The sequence below is a fragment of the Ptychodera flava genome, chromosome 15 (assembly GCF_041260155.1).
Source record: "Ptychodera flava strain L36383 chromosome 15, AS_Pfla_20210202, whole genome shotgun sequence".
In the NCBI taxonomy this organism is placed as follows: domain Eukaryota; kingdom Metazoa; phylum Hemichordata; class Enteropneusta; family Ptychoderidae; genus Ptychodera; species Ptychodera flava.
In genome coordinates, this window is record NC_091942.1 from 38,866,011 (window position 1) to 38,890,320 (window position 24,310).

At 37.2% G+C, this 24,310-nt stretch overlaps 1 protein-coding gene across 3 annotated transcripts in view; it reads left to right on the forward strand.

Annotated features, from left to right (window-relative positions):
* Window positions 1-24,310, forward strand: part of LOC139152139 (integrator complex subunit 1-like) — a 65,712-nt gene that overhangs the window by 9,122 nt on the left and 32,280 nt on the right. For all 3 annotated transcript variants that reach the window (XM_070725234.1, XM_070725236.1, XM_070725235.1), the window contains 22 exons: window positions 175-346; window positions 6,450-6,576; window positions 7,809-7,995; window positions 9,241-9,386; window positions 9,836-9,977; window positions 10,843-11,025; window positions 11,656-11,764; window positions 12,499-12,619; window positions 12,937-13,014; window positions 13,599-13,756; window positions 14,335-14,431; window positions 14,832-14,923; window positions 15,522-15,582; window positions 17,947-18,022; window positions 19,671-19,795; window positions 20,472-20,601; window positions 21,388-21,564; window positions 22,075-22,224; window positions 22,714-22,944; window positions 23,191-23,295; window positions 23,668-23,829; window positions 24,188-24,299. In XM_070725234.1, the coding sequence (XP_070581335.1) occupies window positions 175-346; window positions 6,450-6,576; window positions 7,809-7,995; window positions 9,241-9,386; window positions 9,836-9,977; window positions 10,843-11,025; window positions 11,656-11,764; window positions 12,499-12,619; window positions 12,937-13,014; window positions 13,599-13,756; window positions 14,335-14,431; window positions 14,832-14,923; window positions 15,522-15,582; window positions 17,947-18,022; window positions 19,671-19,795; window positions 20,472-20,601; window positions 21,388-21,564; window positions 22,075-22,224; window positions 22,714-22,944; window positions 23,191-23,295; window positions 23,668-23,829; window positions 24,188-24,299 (2,941 nt within the window). The remainder of the gene's footprint in view (window positions 1-174; window positions 347-6,449; window positions 6,577-7,808; window positions 7,996-9,240; window positions 9,387-9,835; window positions 9,978-10,842; window positions 11,026-11,655; window positions 11,765-12,498; window positions 12,620-12,936; window positions 13,015-13,598; window positions 13,757-14,334; window positions 14,432-14,831; window positions 14,924-15,521; window positions 15,583-17,946; window positions 18,023-19,670; window positions 19,796-20,471; window positions 20,602-21,387; window positions 21,565-22,074; window positions 22,225-22,713; window positions 22,945-23,190; window positions 23,296-23,667; window positions 23,830-24,187; window positions 24,300-24,310) is intronic.

The window sequence follows — 24,310 nt, forward strand, 5'->3', positions numbered from 1 at the left end:
TAATTTTCTCCTGGTCAAGTAAAGCAATTACAGAGTAAAGTAAAGTTTTGTTACTGACGAGTTTACAAAGTGAGTAATGTGTAGCAGAATGTAATAAATGTGACAAGATAAAGAGATCATCTTTGTGTGTCTTGTAATTTGTTGTGTTGATTTTGTCGAACACTATCCCTACAGGTGTATATTGAAGACTCCCTTGGTGAGCGTGTATGGGTTGATCACCCTAAGTGTGTGGATTTTGTACAGAACATACAAACAGCATTTGGAACCAAATTTCCACGAAAGACTAGTGCTTTGTTTTCGCTTGAAGGTCAAAGAAGTGGTAGCACTCCAGACCTTACTCATCCAGGTGAGAAGACATAGTCAGATTTCTTCATTTATCCAGTATGTTGTATTTGTAGGTCACTATGTGTAACAACCCAGATGTACAGGATAACTGGCAAACGTTAAAATCTGTTTTATAATTATTGATATTGGAAAGCTGACATGTTCAGTACTGCTGTATTTGTAGCAGAAACATTAGGATAAATTGTCTTTGTGACAAGATCCTCACATATGGTTGGTAAAAGTATATAGCAGAGTAAACAGTGGCACAAACTCTTGTTGATTACTCATCCACACACAAATTATGAACCTAACAGAAATAATTCTAAATAAACTGTAGAGTACTCAGAAAGTTTTTGCTGCTTAAGAACTGTTATTTACCATTTCAAACATGGTATAATTGTGTTTTGGCTTTTAAAAGACTATACTTTGGACGATTTGAACATTTTCTTCTATAAAATATTGATTTCATAATACCCTTCTAGATATTGCATCTGCAGTAGTTCAAACTTTATGAATAGAAGCATCATGATTGTCAAAATGCTTGCTACACTTTCATTTGTTGTCAGGTTTTTATCTCTTTTAGAAACAAGGATAGCAAGAACTAGTAAATTACAAAGTGAAAATTTTCTATCATTTTGCCAGTTGTACTGATATTAATGCAGGAACAGTTTTCTGCTGTTATGGTACTTCAGAACACATATCAATGTTTCTTGTCAGCCACAGATTGAACTGAAGTGTTGCCATATGGTAGATTGTAGATAAATTTGTTAACATGTTAAAATTCCAAATACTTTGTGACTGTTATTGATAAATCACTTAACATAGATTATTAATGAGGATTTTTACTGGTATTAAGTATTTACACATGGCCACTATAGTAGCTTATGATAATGACAATGTAAGTACAAATGCATGGCCATCAACATGGCCACTATAACAGCCTAATGACAGTGTAAGTACAAATGCATGGCCATCCACAAGGCCACTATAGTAGCCTAATTACAGTGTATGTACAAATGCATGGCCATCCACATGGCCACTATAGTAGCCTAATGACAGTGTATGTACAAATGCTAGCCATCCACATGGCCACTATAGTAGCCTAATGACAGTGTATGTACAAATGCGTGGCCATCCACATGGCCACTATAGTAGCCTAATGACAGTGTATGTACAAATGCTAGCCATCCACATGGCCACTATAGTAGCCTAATGACAGTGTATGTACAAATGCGTGGCCATCCACATGGCCACTATAGTAGCCTAATGACAGTGTATGTACAAATGCATGGCCATCCACATGGCCAGTATAGTAGCCTAATGACAGTGTAAGTAGAGATGCATGGCCATCCACATGGCCACTATAGTAGCCTAATGACAGTGTAAGTAGAAATGCATGGCCATCCACAAGGCCACTATAGTAGCCTAATGACAGTGTATGTACAAATGCATGGCCATCCACATGGCCACTATAGTAGCCTAATGACAGTGTATGTACAAATGCATGGCCATCCACATGGCCACTATAGTAGCCTAATGACAGTGTATGTACAAATGCATGGCCATCCACATGGCCACTATAGTAGCCTAATGACAGTCACTGAGTGTAAGTACAAATGCATGGCCATCCACATGGCCACTCACTATAGTAGCCTAATGACAGTGTAAGTACAAATGCATGGCCATCCACAAGGCCACTATAGTAGCCTAATGACAGTGTAAGTACAAATGCATGGCCATCCACATGGCCACTATAGTAGCCTAATGACAGTGTAAGTACAAATGCATTGCAATCCACATGGCCACTATAGTAGCCTAATGATAATGACAGTGTATGTACAAATGCATGGCCATCCACAAGGCCAGCACTATAGTAGCCTAATGACAGTGTATGTACAAATGCATGGCCATCCACAAGGCCACTATAGTAGCCTAATGACAGTGTATGTACAAATGCATGGCCATCCACATGGCCACTATAGTAGCCTAATGACAGTGTATGTACAATGCATGGCCATCCACATGGCCACTATAGTAGCCTAATGATAAGACAGTGTATGTACAAATGCATGGCCATCCACAAGTGTATGTACAAATGCATGGCCATCCACATGGCCACTATAGTAGCCTAATGATAATGACAGTGTATGTACAAATGCATGGCCATCCACAAGGCCAGCACTATAGTAGCCTAATGACAGTGTATGTACAAATGCATGGCCATCCACATGGCCACTATAGTAGCCTAATGACAGTGTATGTACAAATGCATGGCCATCCACATGGCCACTTTAGTAGCCTAATGATAGTGTAAGTACAAATGCATGGCCATCCACATGGCCACTATAGTAGCTAATGACAGTGTAAGTACAAATGCATGGCCATCCACATGGCCACTATAGTAGTAGGGTGGCCAAGCCATTTTTGTCACTTGTTTATACACACAGTTTAAATGGATTTTTAGCAAGAATGGGGTAAAGAAGAAAAAATAAAAAAAAAATTATGCAAATAGCTGTATCCAATCAAAAGTTATGAATTTTAAAGCAATAAAAGTGCCATTTTTTCGCGGACAATTTTCGGCAAATTTTAAAATTATTTCAAAGTATGCCGATTCCTTCAAGTTTGGCAACCCATAATTTTTTATTTATTTCACATGGAATCATTAAACTATGTGTCTTGTGCACAGATTTACCCAATATTACGGAAAAATCAAGATTTGACTGATGCACAGTCTTGGATTTTGAAACTGTGAGTGTTGAAAATTGCAAATATTTTGTCTGACTTAGTCAAAATTGCGGCGGCACGTACCGTACTATTGAAAAATGGATGGATTTTTATGTTTTTATGAATTTTGAATTCACATAACTTAAAAACTAGAGCTCACAATACAATGAAATTTTGTCACAATCTTATTTAATAACACTCAATTCTAACAAATCAATTTAAACTGCCAATTGTCTTTTAATGCAGTTCATTTTCAGCCATGAAATTGTAAGGAATAGCTGTCCCTAACTTCAGCCTCAGGCAGGCTGTCAATGGTGTGTCAGTGTGACTGCCTTCCGCCGCCATCTTGAGTCACAGTGTACTGAGGTCTATGAATGAACATGATTTTGTTTTTATGATTCGTACTTGTGCTCGTGGACAGATTTCGTCATATTTCACAAAAATGTTGGAATGATGTTTAAAAAGAGCATGCTACAAGTTTTATGGCAAAAATATGTATCTAAATGGGAAAAATCTACACCGAATTTACCGTACTCACTTTACCTCGTGTTTGCTGGCTAAAATTCCCAGAATATAACAAAAACTCACCACTACATGTAAATGGGATGGTCTGCCACTTCCTGGCCAAGTTTCACAGTTCTATGACAGCGTGCACAGGGCCCGAAAGCAGTTCCTTTGCGAAATAGGTATTGACTGGATTCAGAAGTGCGTGCCATGAGCGGCGACCGCTCGAGCGCTGTGGCCGGTCAGTACGAAGTGGCATTTTTGGAGAGGAAAAACACTATTTTTCTATCGTTTTTTCTTCAGTTTTTTAATGAAACCTGCCTCATACATCGATTTTAATTGGAAATATCCATTTTTCGGTAACTGAGCTACTTATTTTCAGAAAAAATGGCGTTTAAAATTTCACGAAAATCAAATTTCACTTTCAGTGTGCGTGAGTTGCGTATAATGTCGCAACATTTTAGCTAAACTTTGGCCACCCTAATAGTAGCCTAATGACAGTGTAAGTACAAATGCATGGCCATCCACATGGCCACTATAGTAGCCTAATGACAGTGTAAGTACAAATGCATGGCCATCCACATGGCCACTATAGTAGCCTAATGACAGTGTATGTACAAATGCATGGCCATCCACAAAGCCACTATAGTAGCCTAATGACAGTGTATGTACAATGCATGGCCATCCACATGGCCAGTATAGTAGCCTAATGACAATGTAAGTAGAAATGCATGGCCATCCATATGGCCACTATAGTAGCCTAATGACAGTGTATGTACAAATGCATGGCCATCCACAAGGCCACTATAGTAGCCTAATGACAGTGTATGTACAAATGCATGGCCATCCACATGGCCACTATAGTAGCCTAATGACAGTGTATGTACAAATGCATGGCCATCCACATGGCCAGTATAGTAGCCTAATGACAGTGTATGTACAAATGCATGAACAAATGCATGGCCATCCACATGGCCACTATAGTAGCCTAATGACAGTGTATGTACAAATGCATGGCCATCCACATGGCCACTATAGTAGCCTAATGACAGTGTATGTACAAATGCATGGCCATCCACATGGCCACTATAGTAGCCTAATGACAGTGTAAGTACAAATGCATGGCCATCCACATGGCCACTATAGTAGCCTAATGACAGTGTATGTACAAATGCATGGCCATCCACATGGCCACTATAGTAGCCTAATGACAGTGTAAGTACAAATGCATGGCCATCCACATGGCCACTATAGTAGCCTAATGACAGTGTATGTACAAATGCATGGCCATCCACATGGCCACTATAGTAGCCTAATGATAGTGTAAGTAGAAATGCATGGCCATCCACATGGCCACTATAGTAGCCTAATGACAGTGTATGTACAAATGCATGGCCATCCACAAGGCCACTATAGTAGCCTAATGACAGTGTAAGTAGAAATGCATGGCCATCCACATGGCCACTATAGTAGCCTAATGACAGTGTAAGTACAAATGCATGGCCATCCACATGGCCAGTATAGTAGCCTAATGACAGTGTATGTACAAATGCATGGCCATCCACATGGCCACTATAGTAGCCTAATGACAGTGTATGTACAAATGCATGGCCATCCACATGGCCACTATAGTAGCCTAATGACAGTGTATGTACAAATGCATGGCCATCCACATGGCCACTATAGTAGCCTAATGACAGTGTATGTACAAATGCATGGCCATCCACATGGCCACTATAGTAGCCTAATGACAGTGTATGTACAAATGCATGGCCATCCACATGGCCAGTATAGTAGCCTAATGACAGTGTATGTACAAATGCATGGCCATCCACATGGCCACTATAGTAGCCTAATGACAGTGTATGTACAAATGCATGGCCATCCTCAAGGCCAGTATAGTAGCCTAATGACAGTGTATGTACAAATGCATGCCATCCACATGGCCACTATAGTAGCCTAATGACAGTGTATGTACAAATGCATGGCCATCCACATGGCCACTATAGTAGCCTAATGACAGTGTAAGTACAAATGCATGGCCATCCACATGGCCACTATAGTAGCCTAATGACAGTGTATGTACAAATGCATGGCCATCCACATGGCCAGTATAGTAGCCTAATGACAGTGTATGTACAAATGCATGGCCATCCACATGGCCAGTATAGTAGCCTAATGACAGTGTAAGTCGAAATGCATGGCCATCCACATGAAAATTAAGGATTGGCTTCTATAAATACAGATGACTTAATTCCTTTAAAAGCAATTTTTGCCACAGTGAAATTTGTCATCCTTGCTCTTATTGTGCATGTACATATTCTTTTGAAGCTGTTGGTTTTCTATTTCAGTTATTTGTTCTTATTTTTCCTCTTCTACCAACTTGATGTTTTAGGTACATGTTGATGTTACCATGGCAACAAATGTCCCCTTTGCTTCTTATTAGTCTTTTGTCTTTAATTCATTATTAAACACACTATTGATCTGAAGTGATGATAGATAAAAATCACTTCATATAAGATATAAAATACAAAACTTTACACATAAATATAAGGCATCAAAATCACACATAAATACTGATACTGGTAATTACAATTGATAATGCTCATATATCAACCCAGATTCTGCTAATGTATACTTAAGCTTATCAACATATTTACTGCCATACAACAAATGTAGACCTGAAAGGAGCATTCATAGCAGTACCTATGTTATTTTGCTGTATAGAGTATACAAATATTTGAATGGCTGTGACGGTAATAGCATGTATTCATGTTTATCTTGGGCCTGTGAGTGGCCACTAAACATTTTGTGTCCTGAAATCTAAGGTCTTAGGCCATTTTAATGTTTAGAGACCAGTCTAGATTGTAATAATAAAATCATGTTGACGTTTACAGGATGCAGTCCTGGTCATGCCAGTGCTGATGAAGATGATAAAACTAGTGAAGTTGCTTCAGAGACAGGAGAATCCCTGGCTGATAAAGAATTTGATATTGAAATGGACAAGGCTCCCATCACATCAAGGTATCTTCACTTACGTCATTGCAATTATTATATCATTAACAAAATCAAGAGTGAGGTATTTCATTTGACCCAGTCTCTCTTTTGTGAGTAGTATGTTCATTTGTCTGAGCTTTGCTATTTTAATTTAGATTTATGTATTGGTAAGATCCCTCACTAGCCATTCTGTATTCACTCTAAAATATCCAAATATCCTTGAAAGAGCTAAGATTTGGTATAGTACAGGTTTTGGAGGAATACTAATCATATGTTGTACGTACATGAATCAAACTAATGTCAGTTGGTCCAAACACCAAATTTAATCAATAAATAAACAAAATTTATCAATAAATAAATAATTGTTTTTGTCTTCAGCTCTCCATTCTATTATACTTGCAGTTCATACGATGGGGAAAGGAAGCCCTGTAATTGTGTGTATGTGTTGCACAATAGTTTACCTCTATGGTTGTACTAATTGAATCATATGGGTTGCTAGGATTCCTTATCACATCACAGAAAATGAACTGCACCAGTCTTTTTAAAGAAGTGTAACAAGCAGTTGCGTTCAAAAAGTCCTTGTCTGAGAAGGGGGGGGGGGGGGGGGGGGGGGGGGGGGGAGGGTGGGGGGGGGGGGGGGGGGAGGGTAGAGGTGGATTGCATGTGAAGTCTATGGCACTTCAACAAGATGAGACCTTAAAATATTTTGGTTTTGATTTTATTGTACAAAAGTTTTGTGTGGCTAAAGAAATTTGTGTGTGGCTAACAAGATGTATGACCAATTCGCCACGCAAGGAATCTGTGGCTAACAACTTTGAAATCCTGGCGCTACCCCTGTGAAAGATTCAGTCGTGTGCGGGCGCTCCGGCACACTGCGACCTATGACCCTTTACTACGACTGAAGGCACACTGTACTTGGCCGCGGCAAACTCAAAAGAAAAAAGTACTGCCCACAACTGACATTACAGACTTCTCAAATATGTAAATCATGGTAGTGTAATTTGAATATTCATCACGTTGGCTATTTACGTACATAATGACCATAATGAGTGAGCGATGTGGGCGATCTTGTCACCCTATATACTGTCAATTAACTTGTTCCTGTAACATGATTGGGTCCAACAAAATTTTGTTGGAGAACAGGATTTCAACAGTGTGCCTTCAGTCGTGGTAAAGGGTCATAGGTCGCAGTGTGCCAGAACGCCGGCACACGACTGAATCTTTCAGTCTAAGCATATGTCCTTTCTTTGTTTAAAAAGATACACAGTTTTACAAGAGAGCATAGAGAGCGAAGTTGTTGACCTATTGCGTGAGCAGTTGACAAGACGACAACCGATGGACACTGGATCTCGAAATATGCTGCGTTTACTGAGTGCAACTTGTGGAATCAGTGAGATCAGACTTATGGCTGCTCAGAGACTTGAAATGTGGCTTCAAAATCCTAAGGTACTCTTCAATCTGATATCTAACTATTCACTGCTGTGTAAACCTTGTTTTAAAATAGCTTGTTGAGGTACACAGCTGAAAGCTGTCTGAGACAGAAAGAGCAGATTTGTATTTCTGAGTCAGACACTGTCATCATGACTGTTCTATCTCCATAGAAAGTTTACTATGAATATCAGTATTTACATGATATTTGGAAAAGCTGGGAAGAATCAAGATTTTATCAGTGGCATCCCTGGCTACCGTAATGATTAGTTCCCAGCATTGTTTTAGAGTAAAAACTGACCTTTTGGTTGTTGCCATGTAGAGTAGACCTCAAAATAAAAATCAAAGGTCATCTGACATTTATGAATTAAAAGTGTAACAGTCAAGAAAATCTCCACAAATTAAATTTGTCTGATGACTTTTAGCTCATATTTGGTATGTATATAAATACCAAAAAGAGCTTAAATGGTGAGCCGGTGGCATCTGTATATAAGTATGTATGTATGTATGTATGTATGTATGTGTGGATGTATGTCCGTCACACACAAAAGCTCCCAAACCGCCACACCCACCATCACAGTATCTGGTGTACAGGTAGATCCAGTGGTTGAGATGTGACATTGTTCAAATTAACATGTCAGTGTCAAAAATATGCAAATTAGGTAAAAAGAAAAAGGGGAAATCCTGCAAATGTGTGGGAGTGGTGGCATTAACTGAAACAGCCCACACATCTGAGTTGGAGATTCTGTAATCTCTAACCTATTTGTATGCAGTGTACCTATTATGTGTAGGAGTGGTGGCAGTGACTGAAACAGGCAACTCCACTGACCTTGAGTCGTTTCTTGTCATTGTTCATTAGCTGACACATATTGGCAGACCTGCTGAAACCATGGACTATGTTGAAACATTCCTCTGCTAAGCCTGTTCCTAAAGTTGACCTCCAGTACCTAAAGTTTCAGACCTTATTTACTTTTGTCATTCTTGTTTCTCTGGTTTAAATATTTCTTAACGGACCGATTCAAACCAAATATGAGCACACTGTCCTTGCGGTATTTTCATGTTTACAAAACTTCACAAGAGATGACCCACTTCTGCCACAAACTATTTTCATCAACTTTGAAAGCTACGGTTGAAAGGATATTTCATTCAAAGATAGTATTTGTTCTCCCCCTACCAAAATAACCCATAAAAATTAGTTATAAATTGATTTATCATCAACTTCCATTGTTTTCTTCATTACCATTATGATATGTTTTGATTCAGCTTACAAGACCTGCACAAGATTTGCTGATGTCTGTGTGTCTCAATTGCAATACCAGCCTGCAGGCAGATGTGGATGTTATCGGACATTTGATTAAAATTCGCCTGAAAACCAAACCTCTCATCAATCATTACATGATGTGTATACGGTATGTCCAAAATTTTGTCTTGTAGATATTTCTTTGTTATTGTACTTTATTGGTCTTTAAAAGTTAGAATATTAGAATGTGTGATTTTAGTAAGTCACAGGTAGTAACCATGGTTTTATGCTTGTTTTGATCCTCAGGACATTGCCTATTACATTCTGCTAATGAACAACACTTACAGTTCAATGCTGAAACCATCATGTACATGTACATTCACTTGTTTTGGTTTAGGTATTTATGTACACATCTGCAGCTTATGTTGCCTCCTGATTCATCTGGATCACATGATTTGCACCTGATTCTTCTTTATTACATGATTTGCAATATTGTATTTCAGTATTATGATTTACTTCCATGGTAATAATTACTAGTATCTTGCGTACAATTCTATGGTACTTATTTGACATGGAGGAAAATGCTGATAACATTTTTGTCCATTGTTTGTCTTTCAGGGAATTACTCAGTCAATATACAGAAAATTTATTCACAATTCTCCGCCATACAATTTATAATGAGTTATCAAATTCCAGAAATCCTAATAATATGCCACTTCTTGGAGTCATATTTCAACATGCACCAGATCAAGCTGCTAAAGTAAGTATTAGAATTTACTCCTCTTTCTCCAAAGTTGTACTTATTTCCATTATTTATCTATTGAGCCTGGTAGAAAGAGGATTAAAGCTTCCTAATTTCTGCTAAATCAGCAAAATATTACCAGAACTTTTCAAATGTGTTTGTTCTCAACCTTGTATAGAAATTTGTTTCATGAACTATTAGAACTTTCTTACCCAGTGCTTGTTATTTTATTCTTGTCTGTTGACCTTTCTTGATACGTAACTGCGATATCTTATAAACCTGATTCAGTATAGCACTATCTGTGTCCTTGTGCCCCAATAATTGTATGGACATGCACAAAGAAATTTTGGCAAAACAAGGCTTCTAATAATAATATAATAATATAATATAATATTGGGTTCTTATACAGCGCACATATCCACAAGTACATGTGATCAAGGCGCTTTACAATTATTATTACCCCTGGTCACTGGACCTAATATGATACCACTCAACTCCCTGGGGAGCAAACAACAGCTCACATGTGCAGCCAATAAGCGCAGCAGAGCTAAACGTACACATAACAATCTCTGTCCTACCAGGTACCCATTACTCCTGGGTGGGGAGAAGCAATGAGGAATAAAGTGCCTTGCTCAAGGACACAACACCATTGCCATACTGGGGCTCGAACTCACCATCCTTTGATCGTGAGTCCACTGCTCTAGCCACTGGCCCATGATGTCTCCATAATGCTTCTACCAGTATGATATAGCGCCCTCTATTGATATATGCCTCATGCACATGTCAAACTGCAGAACTGTTTCATCTTTTCTCTTTTTTTGAGAATGGTAATTTTAATAATCTTCATCAAATAATAGCTTGATTTTTAATTTTCATTGTAAAGTATTTAGCTATGGTGTTTCAAGAGTTACTTGCTAACAGGGAAGACTATGTGAGAGCTGTTAGAGCTCTACTTCGTGAAATCGTACGACAGTTGAAATATGAGATGAGTTTCTCTGCTTTCTCAATGGGATTAATGAGTGAAAGAACAGAAGTACAATTTACCGACTTAGATGCTCAGCTGAAGGTTAGTATTACAGAAGTTTAAGCGTTTTTTTCATTGTAATTCATTTCATCGTTGTCATGGCGTTGAATTTTGTAATCTTGCTATTCATATTGGACTAGGTAATTTCTGTGCAACTTTATAGCATTTCTACTTGAATTGGTAGTTCCAAACGGTGTACTCCATAACTTTCTGATGTGTCTATTCATGTGTTAATGGAAAGAATAGGAACAGTGAAACAGACTGAAAAAGACATAGACAGACAGGTCTTTGATAAGAAAGTTCTTTACCCACTGTGTTACAAGGATTGCATAGTAATAATTCATTAATAACATTAATATCCTTCAGTTTCAACCATGTTTTATTCCTTGATGGCTATGGTCATAGAAAGACAATCTGAACAGATATTGACACCAGTCATAGACAATATTGACTGCATAAATTACAGTAGAGAGAAATATAATAGACAGATAGACACAGATAGACAGATAGCTGTTAGGGAGATTTACTAATTTAGGCAGCTTCTCCATATTATCTCAATGCTGTTTCCATGGTGCAATGAGTATAGATATTACATGAACTATCTGAGTATTTTTACCCTGTTATAACATCTTGATTTTAGATATTGTATGAAATTGTATTTTTTTTCCCCAGGAGAGACTGTTCTTATCGCTATCTGATTTGATAGCATTGACTCAATTACTTAGTGTCACTCCAGCTGTTAAAGATGTCATAGCTGCATACAACAGAGGAGAAACTAAAGGTATTGTCTGAAGAACTGTTATCATTCGTAGAATTATAAAATGAATTATCCCCAAAATGTAAACCATTGGAAGTGAAATACAGTTATAAAAAAACAGAGCAATGAAGTGCATTGGTCAAAGTTTTAGAGAAAATGTCACAATCTACATTAGATATGGATGACCTTTGAACTTTGACCTTGAATGTGTACCAGGGTACTTCTTGATATAACAGTCATTGAATACAGTAAAGACCAGATCTAATTAAACTCTTCTGTCTCTGATCTGAAAAGCACAACCAGCACTAACATGCACTGTTTCTGTCTACAACTTTGTATTGCATGTACATTAGTATTTTCATCAGTCTTTGTGGTATGGTTAAATTTGCACAAAATGTGGTAGTACATTTCTCACAATAATACCAATACAACAGTATTGGTTTTAACTAACAACGTAGGGAGCTTGATCTCAGTTGATAGTGATGAAAATGTGATTCACCAGTAGCATAGTAGGCAATTTCTCTTTGTGATGACAATCTGCTTGTTCTAGGGTGCCATTTCTAAGAGAAATATCCTACCTAGGATTGCATGAATTGTACAATGTAACATATGATCTCAGTGTCACTAGTCTTGATAGGGTTAGACTTTTACATCTTCTGATATAAAGGGTATTCCTCTTGTAAATATTGCCTCTAATTTCACCATTTATTGCTGTATTATATCACAAATACTTGCCTTTTTCATATTTTACCAAACAGATAGTGATGTGTTGCAGACATTTCACAAACAGGTCTCTGTGATCCAGAGAGATTCAGTTTGGTGGCTTCATACAATAGTGCCTACAATGTTTAAAGTGGGCACCAAAGAATATGTACACAGGTATGAACTCATTTCAAAATTTCCATCATATGATCAGTGATTTTTGTAGCATTAAGGGGAATGGGTTACGGAATGAAAGAAGCTGTCAAATTTTATGATTCCATGTCATTCTATCATACATATTTCTGTTTATGGATTTTTTAATATATTGTATTGCTTTTAGTAAATAACAGTCAAATAAAAATATTGTTTGACTCCTTAACATTTTGCAAAAATTGGTTGTCAATCTGTTGTATTGTATATTTTGGTGGTTTTTCTGATGTGATTGTCGTTACTTAAAATGAAAACTAAGGACTAAATGATATTTCTCTCCCTAGCCTTCAAAAAGTGTTATTTTTAGAACAAGCAGAGACTTACTGCAACAAGGATAATTGGCCCCCAGAGGCAGATAGAGGGTAGGTACTAGTATACATTTGATGTGCAGATCAGAGTGACAAAAATATACCAGTGGAATTTTGCTTTGTACAGTTAGAAATGAAAACCAATGATGTATGATAGTACAGACAATCAGTCCATTGGAAACAATTTGGAATCTCTAAGATGGAGGAAAGCATTGGATGAAAAACCTGATTTAACCCTCCTTACAAAATTCAATGTTTCTAACTCAGTCTGTTTATAGAGATCAAAACTTTGCCCAGATGTTTTCTGCACTGAAATGAGATAACTATTATCAAACTCCAACCATTAAATTGACTTGGTATCTGACATTACTGATTTTCTTTGTCCTAAGAAAAATGATACCAGGTACTATGAATATGAAATACCATATCTGCAGATAGCTGCCTTCCCTTGAAGGTTGATATTATGGTGTGATTTGTTAAAGTGAGGTTCATAATCCATGTATTGCAATTACCGCTATTTCCATGGTATTGATATGTGAATACATAGGCAATGCTATCATTACACATACAGTCTTTGATTTTGATGATGCTTTGTTTATAATTTCATGAGTGAATATTTCATATGTTATGGATTACAGGATGTTATTGAAGTTACTCTCGGATGTACCAGTGGAGGAGGACACACTGATGAGAGTCTTAGTGATTGGTTTATCAAGGGAGTTGCCGTTATCACCTGGTGAAGCCTTGGATCTTGCTGATAAGCTGGTCAAACGGGCTGCAGCATTGTACAACCATGGTATGGACTTATGTCTTTCAAAAAGTATATCCGGACAATTTCAAAGATCTTACACCAGTTTGTTTTTAGGAAGACACCTTGTGATCATAAACATGCCTCACCTCTCTGGGCTATGACACCTCCATAAAAATTATGAAGGATTTTAAAAATGTTAAAAAGTTAGAAAATAATGAATGCTTTAGATATAAAATAGTGAAGTTTTTGCAACTAAGGAAAAAGTAACAGTATTCTCGACCACGGGCCATCCGGATACTTGCGGGTTCCTACGTCATTTTTGCGTCACAACGCCGTGAAAATAAATAATTGAAGTTCGGATTTTTCAACCATCAAACCAATATTCAAAGTTTCAATATACATAAATGATATAAATTTTAGTTCTGCTTTTTTACACACAATTTCTGTATCATTCGCTCTTCTGCATTGTCTGATCTCTCATTCACCTCGTTTCACCTACTGACGTCACTCCGCAGTCGAGAATTTAGTTTCTTGTTGTAATACCTGCACATCATGAAATGCATTACAACAATATTTCTGAGATTACCTATTGATTTGACAATTGTTAACTGTATCCTATTTAGATTTGTCAGTGTTGAGAGTAGAGAGAACCCAACTCATGGATGCAGTATTAAATCTATGTGGATACCATCATCCTGAAAACATTGCGTTACCACAGGGGTGAGTTATCCTTTGTACCTTTACACGCAACATTTAAATAGGACCTTACAGTCAATATAGTATAAATGATAATATTACCCAGAGAGTAAACTTTTTTTAAAGTAGTCGAGAAGCATTATACATGGACTGAAGTGTGACAATGGAAATGGTGAATTTGTCAACGTTGAAGGCAATCTACATAGGGCTATGTGCGGTCAATTAGAAATAGTGTCAGAGGTTTTCAAATTATCTATTTCCTGCTTTGTAATGAAAAATCAAGACTAGATATCAGATTGATCATTGGAAACAAGTAGAATTTTACAAGCACAACAGAAAGACAAGATCTTTATTGCAGATTGATGTTTATAGAAAGTTAAAGAACTGTGGTGCCAACAACATTTTGGTATTTTACTTCTTTCAGATACCAGCCACCTCAGTTAGCTATATCAAACCTATACTGGAAGGGTTGGTTGCTTTTACTCATTGTGTCTGCTTTCAATACTGCCAACATTGGTGAGTTTCTCAATTGTTGCCCTTCATTGTCTTCAAGGAAAAAACATGTATTTTCTATATCAGAAATATTGCCTTACAAAACAACCATGTTGCCAGTCTATGTACAAATATTTACTCAAAGTATAAACGATGAAGCTATCTATAAATGATGACAATTTTAACAATCATTTCAAGTGAGCTGATATACATATTCTACTAATGTTAGAAAGAATTTGCCCAAAGAAGAATAATTTTTTTCTTTGTATATTTGAGTTATGTGTTAGAATTATGATAAATATCATTTTCTGTTGCATTTCATTCATCTTTGCCATTGAAAAAGACAAATTTTAGAATGTATTTGATGATTCCTTTTCGGAGGAAGTTTTGACGTGTAAGAGGACTAATCATGAGCTGTCATGGTGGAAATTTGTTATGTAAATATAATTGCAAGATTTACATCTTGTTTACAATGTATCAAGTTTAAGTAACAAAAGGTTGGTCTCATTCCAGGGTCTATGGTTTTTGTGAACAAATAGAGTGAATAAAAAAATTAGTTTTCAACAATGAACCACCCTTGAATATGATTTAATAAATCTGTATTTCTGTTGATCTTACACAGGACACAAAGCATGGGAAGAATTTCCAATGTTAAAATGTATGATGGAAATGTGTATGACAAAGTAAGTCTATTTTTATCACAACTGGAAGTTGTGATATAGAGGTGGTTTCAACCGGTGTTTGATGTCGTCCATTTCCGTAAACGACAAAAAGTCAAAACTGCTGAACAGACTGCGTTGATATTTGGTACCGATACATAGACTGGTTCCAAGGTTCCAATTCCGAAAAATGGAGCCAAACGGAGCGGAGGTTATATAGTTTTGGGAAATTTCTAACCCCCCTTTTTAACTAGGGGTCTTTCATATATGTAGTTTTGGAATGTACACCAATCCTGCATTGTGGACTGTTTTATGAGTTGTGGAACAGAAATGAGGTTTTGATGAATGTTAGAAATATGCAGGATGGCTGATTCAAAGTATAAGAGATTTCTATGCTCTTTTGGGTATCAAAAGCAATAAAAAAAAACATATTTCATAGTTTAGATTCTCACTTTTGAGATGACCCTAAGCATTTGTTATGTAAACATCCTTGAGTCAATATACAGACTTTGACATTCCTGAGATTAAGTATCCATGACCTCACATGTTACAGTCTTTCACTACCATGGTATGGCCCAAACCCATTGTTATCAATGGTGAGTGTGGACCTGTCTACAGGAAATTGGGTGGAACAGGTTAGACAATGCCATGACAAGTTGCAAGGTAGCACCAGCATAGAGTCCTACGCATGTCCATGTGTTCTCACAGGAAATTACAGGAAAAAAATTATTTGAGAAGTTTCTCTCCTTAAATAGAAGTATATTACAATTTAAACCTGTCATGGATGGATTGCTCTCAAATGATCTGAAACACAGTTATTGCCCATTAGCAACAAATCTATAGCAAGATTTATGTAAAGTTCATGAACTTACATAAGGTATTAGACAAAAGATGACCATGACTTTGCTACTTTTCAACATTGATTTCATTCAGATTTCCTCAGCTTAGTGTATAATTTTGTAATCTTAATTACTGTCAACTTAGCTTTACTAACTTATTCTAACCTCATTATTCTTACACTACTGTTATACCTTATAACCACAAAATTTCAAGAGATGCATATATGATTGTCACTTAACAAACAATTTACAAATATGTCTTCTGCTGTTTTCTCCATATACATATACATGTCCCTTTTCTCATAAAAATGGGCTTAAAATCGCAATGTGAAAATAGTCTTTCAGCTGTATGTTGCTCATTGACTTCGTGGTCTGTCTAATTAGTCTCCACGGACACCGTCTGGGGGGACTTATAGGTTTGGTCATGTCCGTGTGTGCGTGCCTGCGTCCGTGTGTGCATCCGTCCGTCTGTTCACGCAGATATCTCAGACATGCCCTGGTCAATTTCTTTCAAACTTTGCACAAGGATAGTACCCTACCCCATACAGATGCACGTCGATTTGGCTATGTTAGAGGACTTTTTAGTTTACACCACTGCACCATAGACTACCATGTATAAGTCAGCTGTCTATAGAATCCCATGTATAAGGCCAAGTAAAATAAAAATTTAGTTTGTCATCATATTCATATTGCAAAAAGGATTCAGTGACACAGTTTTTAGTCCCCATGGATGAAGTCCAGGGCCTTATAGATTGGGTCATGTCCCTCCGTTCACGCAGATATATAATATATTTTGACAAAATCTCCCGTGACCTCGGTGACCTTTGACCTCAAATATACATATTTGTCCATAACTCAGTAACCACAAGTGCTACACCCTTCATATATGGTATGATGGGACACCTTATGACGCCACATATTGTACCTCATTAATTATGTGCATATCTAATTTTGAGCGAGCCAATAGAGCTAGGTCTGATTTTTGGTATATAGGGATGACTTAGCAATACTAATTTTTTGACAAAATGTCACATGACCTCAGTGACATTTGACCTGAAATATACATATTTGTCCATAACTCAGTAACCACAAGTGCTACACCCTTCATATATGGTATGATGGGACACCGCATGACGCCACATATTGTACCTCATTAATTATGAGTAGTTTCACAATGTGCCAGTTGTGATCAAGTGCCATTGGCGCTATTTTTGGTACTTATTTGGGTTCGTCCACTATCTATTTTGTGGTTATGTTGTTCTTTAATTAATATGACATTATTACTGTAGTAACTTACAAGAATATCTTTGTGAAATTTTAAAATTACATCAGCATATTTCAAGTGTATGGAAAAAAATTACTTCTCCAAATGCTTGTGTTTAATTAATCCATGAGACTTGGACATCTGAAGTGTGATCCGTCTTTTTAAATATTTTAAAGTAACTCATACATGTCATGTACATGTAGGCTAAAAATCTGATATCATAGATGTATATTCTTTTTTGCAATTCTGTTTTTTCTATACAAATGTTTCATTGGTTTTTTCCAGCAATTTTGACTTTCCTCCACCCACCATGGCCACTGATGACAGAACTGTTGAAGAAATCAAAAGTAGAGAGTTACAGGTTAGTTTCTCCACAAACAGTCGGAAACCACTGTGCATTTTATTGTTAGGATGTGTGTTTTGGTTCCAATAGATTGTTAATTCACATAAAGAGATTATCACTAGCATTGTCGTTGTTGCTGTTAACACTCACGCCTGATACGACCAAAAACTTACATGACAGAACTAGGATGTGTGCGCAGGGATAGAATCAAAACAATGTTTTCTCCCAGAAATTCCTGTGATTCAATATGTCAAATCACAAAAGGGCAATGTCAGTATATATATAATACTATAAGTCTGGAAATTGAAGCGAGGTTCAAAACTTTAAATCCCAAATATTCTGAGTTTTTACACAACAAACACAGATCAAAATGGATGCCATTTTGTAAGATCCAGCTGCAAAGTAGTACACAGAAAGTGATTGGTATTTATTGTAAACAATTATTCAAAAAACTAATCTCGTCTGTATGGATTTAGACTTACTATCATTAGGAAAATGGAGATCAATAAGGAAAAAATCATCAGAATTTTGTAGTCTACAGCAGATAAAAATTCACTATCTATTGACACACACAAAGAGACAGCTTCCATATCTTGGAATACCAATGTTTTATAATATATTTAAGTTTCATAGCAGCTGACTACTGCATGTCCTATTTGGGGTAATTCTTCATCAAAGACAAGCACCAACCACCATCAGGTCAGGTCTTCAAGTACAGTCAGGTCTTTCAGTGAGGTCAGGTCTTCCAGTGATGTCAGTGAGATCAAGTCTTCCCGTGAGGTCAGGTCTTTCAGTGAGGTCAGGTCTTCCAGTGAGGTCAGGTCTTCCAGTGAGGTCAGGTCTTCCCGTGAGGTCATTGAGGTCAGGTCTTCCAGTGAGGTTAGGTCTTCCAGTGAGGTCAGGTCTTCCAGTGAGGTCAGTTAGGCAAGGTCTTCCAGTGGGTCATCTTCCAGTGGGTCAGGTCTTCCCGTGAGGTTAGGTCTTTCAGTGAGGTCAGTGAGGTCAGGTCTTCCAGTGAGGTCAGGTCTTCCAGTGAGGTCAGGTCTTCCAGTGAGGTCAGTTAGGCAAGGTCTTCCAGTGGGTCATCTTCCAGTGGGTCAGGTCTTCAAGTGGGTCAGGTCTTCCCGTGAGGTCATTGAGGTCAGGTCTTCCAGTGAGGTCAGGTCTTCCAGTGAGGTCAGGTCTTCCAGTGAGGTCAGTTAGGCAAGGTCTTCCAGTGGGTCATCTTCCAGTGGGTCAGGTCTTCCCGTGAGGTTAGGTCTTTCAGTGAGGTCAGTGAGGTCAGGTCTTCCAGTGAGGTTAGGTCTTCCAGTGAGGTCAGGTCTTTCAGTGAGGTAAGTGAGGTCAGGTCTTCCAGTGATGTCAGTGAGGTCAGGTCTTCCAGTGAGGTCAGGTCTTCCCGTGAGGTCAGGTCTTTCAGTGAGGTAAGTGAGGTCAGGTCTTTCAGTGAGGTCATCTTCCAGTGGGTCAGGTCTTCCCGTGAGGTTAGGTCTTTCAGTGAGGTCAGTGAGGTCAGGTCTTCCAGTGAGGTCAGTGAGGTCAGGTTTTCAAGTGGGTCAGGTCTTTCAGTGAGGTCAGGTCTTCCAGAAAGGTCATGTATGGGGTTTTTAGTTGCCACCAAGTCACTTGACTATCTATTTTTTGTTTACTTTTTCATGGCATATAGCTTGCACAGATGGAGAAGCAGGACATCTTAGAGTTTGAAAGTCATCTAGCTGCAGCCTCTACACGTATGCATATTGATGAAAGTACAAGTTTATTGTTAGCACAGCTGACAAGAATGGATCCACAGTAAGTATGTCAAACCATTCAATCATCAGTTTCTCATAATGACTTTGTTTAAGCTATTTTTGATAAAGCTTGGTGTTGTTCATTAGTCATTTTGTTACTGATGACAACAGTGTCTTCAAAGAATCAATTACCTCTGAGTAAGATTCTACTTTCTTGATGATGAAAACATTAACATTCTCCTGTAAGACATCTTTTTAGACTGTAATGATTACAATACATGTATTGCTGTAACAGTTGGATTTGGAGAAAAAAGGGAACACTAGCATTCAATGGCTTTGTTTTTTTTATGTTGATGTCAGAAATGCTTTTGCAACACTTATCTTGACAATAGCATTCCTCATGATTGTATGGCATCATGCTCATGACATTGGGTATTTATTGCTGATGGAAATTCAGACAAGTTTTTTCACCATTACAGAAGTTTGTCATAAGATCTTTTAACATGTGATTTTTATAGTTTCAATCATGACATTGTCAAATTGACAGAAAAAACGTACTAATACATTATTTCCATGAACATTGTATCCTGAGATCATAAACCATGTGAACAAATACATATTTTTACCTGTTCATATGGAGCTGTGATGTCATTAAGACGCAGCCCTATTGTGTACTGGCTGCTGCTCACTGGTTTCCTTATTGCTTAATGACTATACTTTAATAAATTTACTTTCAGTGGTGTAGCCCGCAGACTTCCATCACAAGTTATGGAACAATTGAAAACTCTCAATCAGAGTTTGAAGATTGGTCATTTATTATGCAGAAGTAGATCACCTGACTTCCTTCTTGATATCATTCAACGACAGGTAATTATGTGTAGCAGTGTCAGCTGCACTGGAAATGTTTCATACAGAGGGAACGATTCATTAGTGTTGGAAAAGTCACATTCATTATTAAGCATCCGTGAACATGTTGAAGGAATGATATCCAAGATGTACCTTCAACTTTGTGTTTAGACAAGACAAATCAAGAAAACAGTAACATTATTAACAGTATCTACCAGAAATATAACAGTATGCAAATGAGCTAATTCTGCCGAAAATGTTGTGTGATGCACAGTCAGGCTCCACTGGACATCCACTATGTCATCTGTTGTCATTAGTAAAGTGAAACAGTTGATTTTAAAGAGTAACCAGCTGTAATTATTGACGACTTTTCACCATTCATGGAAGTTTCATGTTCTGCTCCCCAAATCATATTAAAATACCACTGTATTCAGCTGGTCAACTCAGCCTGTGTAAGCATAGACTGCATTGTTGATATTGACAAGTTGTTTCTGGTCTGGACAAGAATTCAAATGTAAACAATAACAGTGCATTCTACACATGTAAATGCTGTGGTGGTAAGCTTAACAGTAGGTGCTATAAAATGCTTTGTGGAGTAGGACAAGAAGTTACAATTTACAAAGACCAAAACTGTTGAAAAAATTATCAAAATTTATAACTGCTGGCCCTTTTATGTGTATTTTGTTTTATTGTCATGAAAAAACACAACAAAACAAAGACCTTATTCAACATTGTACATACCATTTTAAATTTCAATGATTACATAAAGTGATAAATATTTGTGCAATATTACTGTCTGGTATTCAGGGTACATCTCAGTCCATGCCATGGTTAGCAGACTTGGTAGAGTCCAGTGATGGGTCTTTGGATGTCCTTCCAGTTCAGTGTCTTTGTGAGTTTCTCCTCCATGATACCACGGAAACAGAGACCATGGAAGACACAGATGAAGAAGAAAATAGTGCAGCACATAACAAGAAACAACAGGTGTGTCACAAATCAAAGCTGTTTTAAATGGTTCAACCTTTTGTTCATCCTTTGACATTTAACCTCTGACATATAACAGGTCTGTGACAAATCAAAGCTGTTTTGCATGGTACGACCTTTTACATGCAACTTTTGACATACAACCTTTGACATTTTGGTGTGAATATCATGCTTACCTCTGTTGTATAGTATTACATTCTTCCACTTCAGTGCTGTCATATGCCATGTACCGGTATGTTTTGAAAGTGGAAAATTCCATTTTGTGACTTAATGTTGTTGATGAGACATAAATATGCCTGATAGATAGTTTGCTGTTTTTGTATGCTGACAACATAAGGTAGTTTTAACTATCTGGAATGAGACCATGTAGTGTGAATGATCCTAAAAGGGATTGCATTGGTTACCAACCTGAATCAGAGATCTTTTACGTGATGGTTGTATTGATGACATCATCATTTCTGACTTTGTCAAATTCAACCATTTATTCATGCATCTTTCCATTCTTTACAGAAATTAAGAAAACAAGAACAGTTGCTGAATAGATTGCAAACATTATTGTATAGCCCTGAGAGCAGACAACAGGCAACCACTGAAATTCTTGATTACTTTCTGTGTCGTTTGAGCTCTCAGCAACAAGCAGCAAGATTGTTGGCTGCGAAGGTGAGTGTAACCTTAAATCTAGCTTACAGTATTACATATCTGATTTCATTGTACAGTATTAGTGGTGATTTAACTAAAATGTTATTGAAAGCCTAGACTTGGAGGAGCTGAGTTGTACAGTAATTCACCAGACCACAGATGATTAGACAAAGAGTTGCAGAGCAATTTTAAAAATGAAAATGTTGTTTCACGAATGTGTCATTTCAATCATTAAAAGGCATTATTTGGTTACCTGAGAAGTTGCTGACATAATGTGTGCTTCTCTATTCTTTCCTTACTTGATGATTTTTTTCATTATTTTGTATTTAAGTTGGCAAGTTCTTACTCTACTCCAAGAAGAATGTTGAAACACCCACTATTTAGCCTCTCACATAGGGTTTATATGTGTAAATGCACTGTTATTGTTTCACTTTGAATTATAGTCCGGACCAGATTTCACTTGTCAACAATAACAATGCAATTCTAACAAAATCTTGCAATGCTGTCCAGGGGTTGTCAATGCTGTTGGATAAACCAGATACAAAGAAAAAGAAAAAGAAAATATTGGAAGAGCATAATGAAGCAAAATCAGAAGATAGTGATGATGATATCATGATTGTTGAAGAGGAACCAGAGGAGAATCTTCAACAGTTTGAATCCCACAGTTGGCTTTTACAACAGCTGCCTTTACTCCCCCACTATGAGATGGTGCAAGCACAGGCGTGTTACCATTTACGACAAGTAAGTTGCTTTATCAAACATAAATTGATAAATGATCTCATTATAGTAGTTATCAGAGTGAAAGGGGAGAATAAGGTAGTGTGATAGAAAAAAATATGATGAGTGGTTGAAGAGAATATCAACTACGTACTATAAGCGGTAAAGATACTTTATCACAGAAATAAAGAAGTATGAAGGATGATTTCAAAGGTACATTACTTCAAAACACACACTACTTTGCTGACTGTGTTTTTACTCTTACAACAGGCTTGTCAGATGGAAACAGAACCGGTAACCATCAGTGCATACATCATGTTTTTATCCAAGTATTCACCATCTAATCAACTACATGATATGGCAGACCTAGCATTGGTAAGACATATTCTGTCATTAGTAGTTATCAGAATGAAAGGAGAGAATAAGGTAGAGTGATACAAAGAAATATGATGAGTGGTCAAAGAGAATATAAACTATTTATTATGAGGGGAAAACAACCTAAATCAAAGAACACATTGGAAAATTTCAAAAATACTTGACTGTATGTACATGTTAGAAGATATGAGGAGAGAGAGACAGAGACAGAGACAGAGAGACAGAGACAGACAGACAGACAGACAGAGACAGACAGACAGACAGACAGACAGACAGACAGAGACAGACAGACAGACAGACAGACAGATTATGATATGTAATTTCGAGAAATTAAATTTTGGTGTTCATCTCTGTTGTCTTTTTGCCTGATAGGATTTAGCTCAGCTGATTGTTGAAAGACCAACAATACTGAGTTCAATGCTGCCAAGAGAATCAGAGATAGATCCTACTTGTACAACTTTGACATCTATGCTGCATATTTTCCACAATTATCTAAAGAAAGCCACTCAACCTCATGCAGAATCTTACTCCTGGGTAAGCTGACTCCTATTTTCAATAAAAAAATGAATTCAGTGACATGGGATTTTCTGTTTTTGACAATCTATGGTACTATTTCAGTAGATGTCAGATATTTACCGTAGAATGCAAACAAGTTGAATCATTTACTGATCACAGTTTTTGAGATGATATAGTAATTCTGAAGAGTCTTCATTGGAACATTTTGTATGTCGTGAAACTCTTTTATTTCACATTCTTTTTATTGTACCAGGTCTTGAAATCCAAATTACTTACACCAAGCAACTTTACCAAGTAGAGCTTTTTCTGCCAAATGAAAATTGAAAAGCTTTAAACAGATGTAGTGTCTTTTCTTTCATTTTCTTTCCCTTCACAGTCTGACACACAAGACCAGGTATTCATACAATGGCAAAGTGGTGAAGTGGCCACAATGCATATCTTAGTGGTGCATGCAATGGTTATCTTGCTAACCTTTGGTAAACCTCCAGGTAAGAATCAC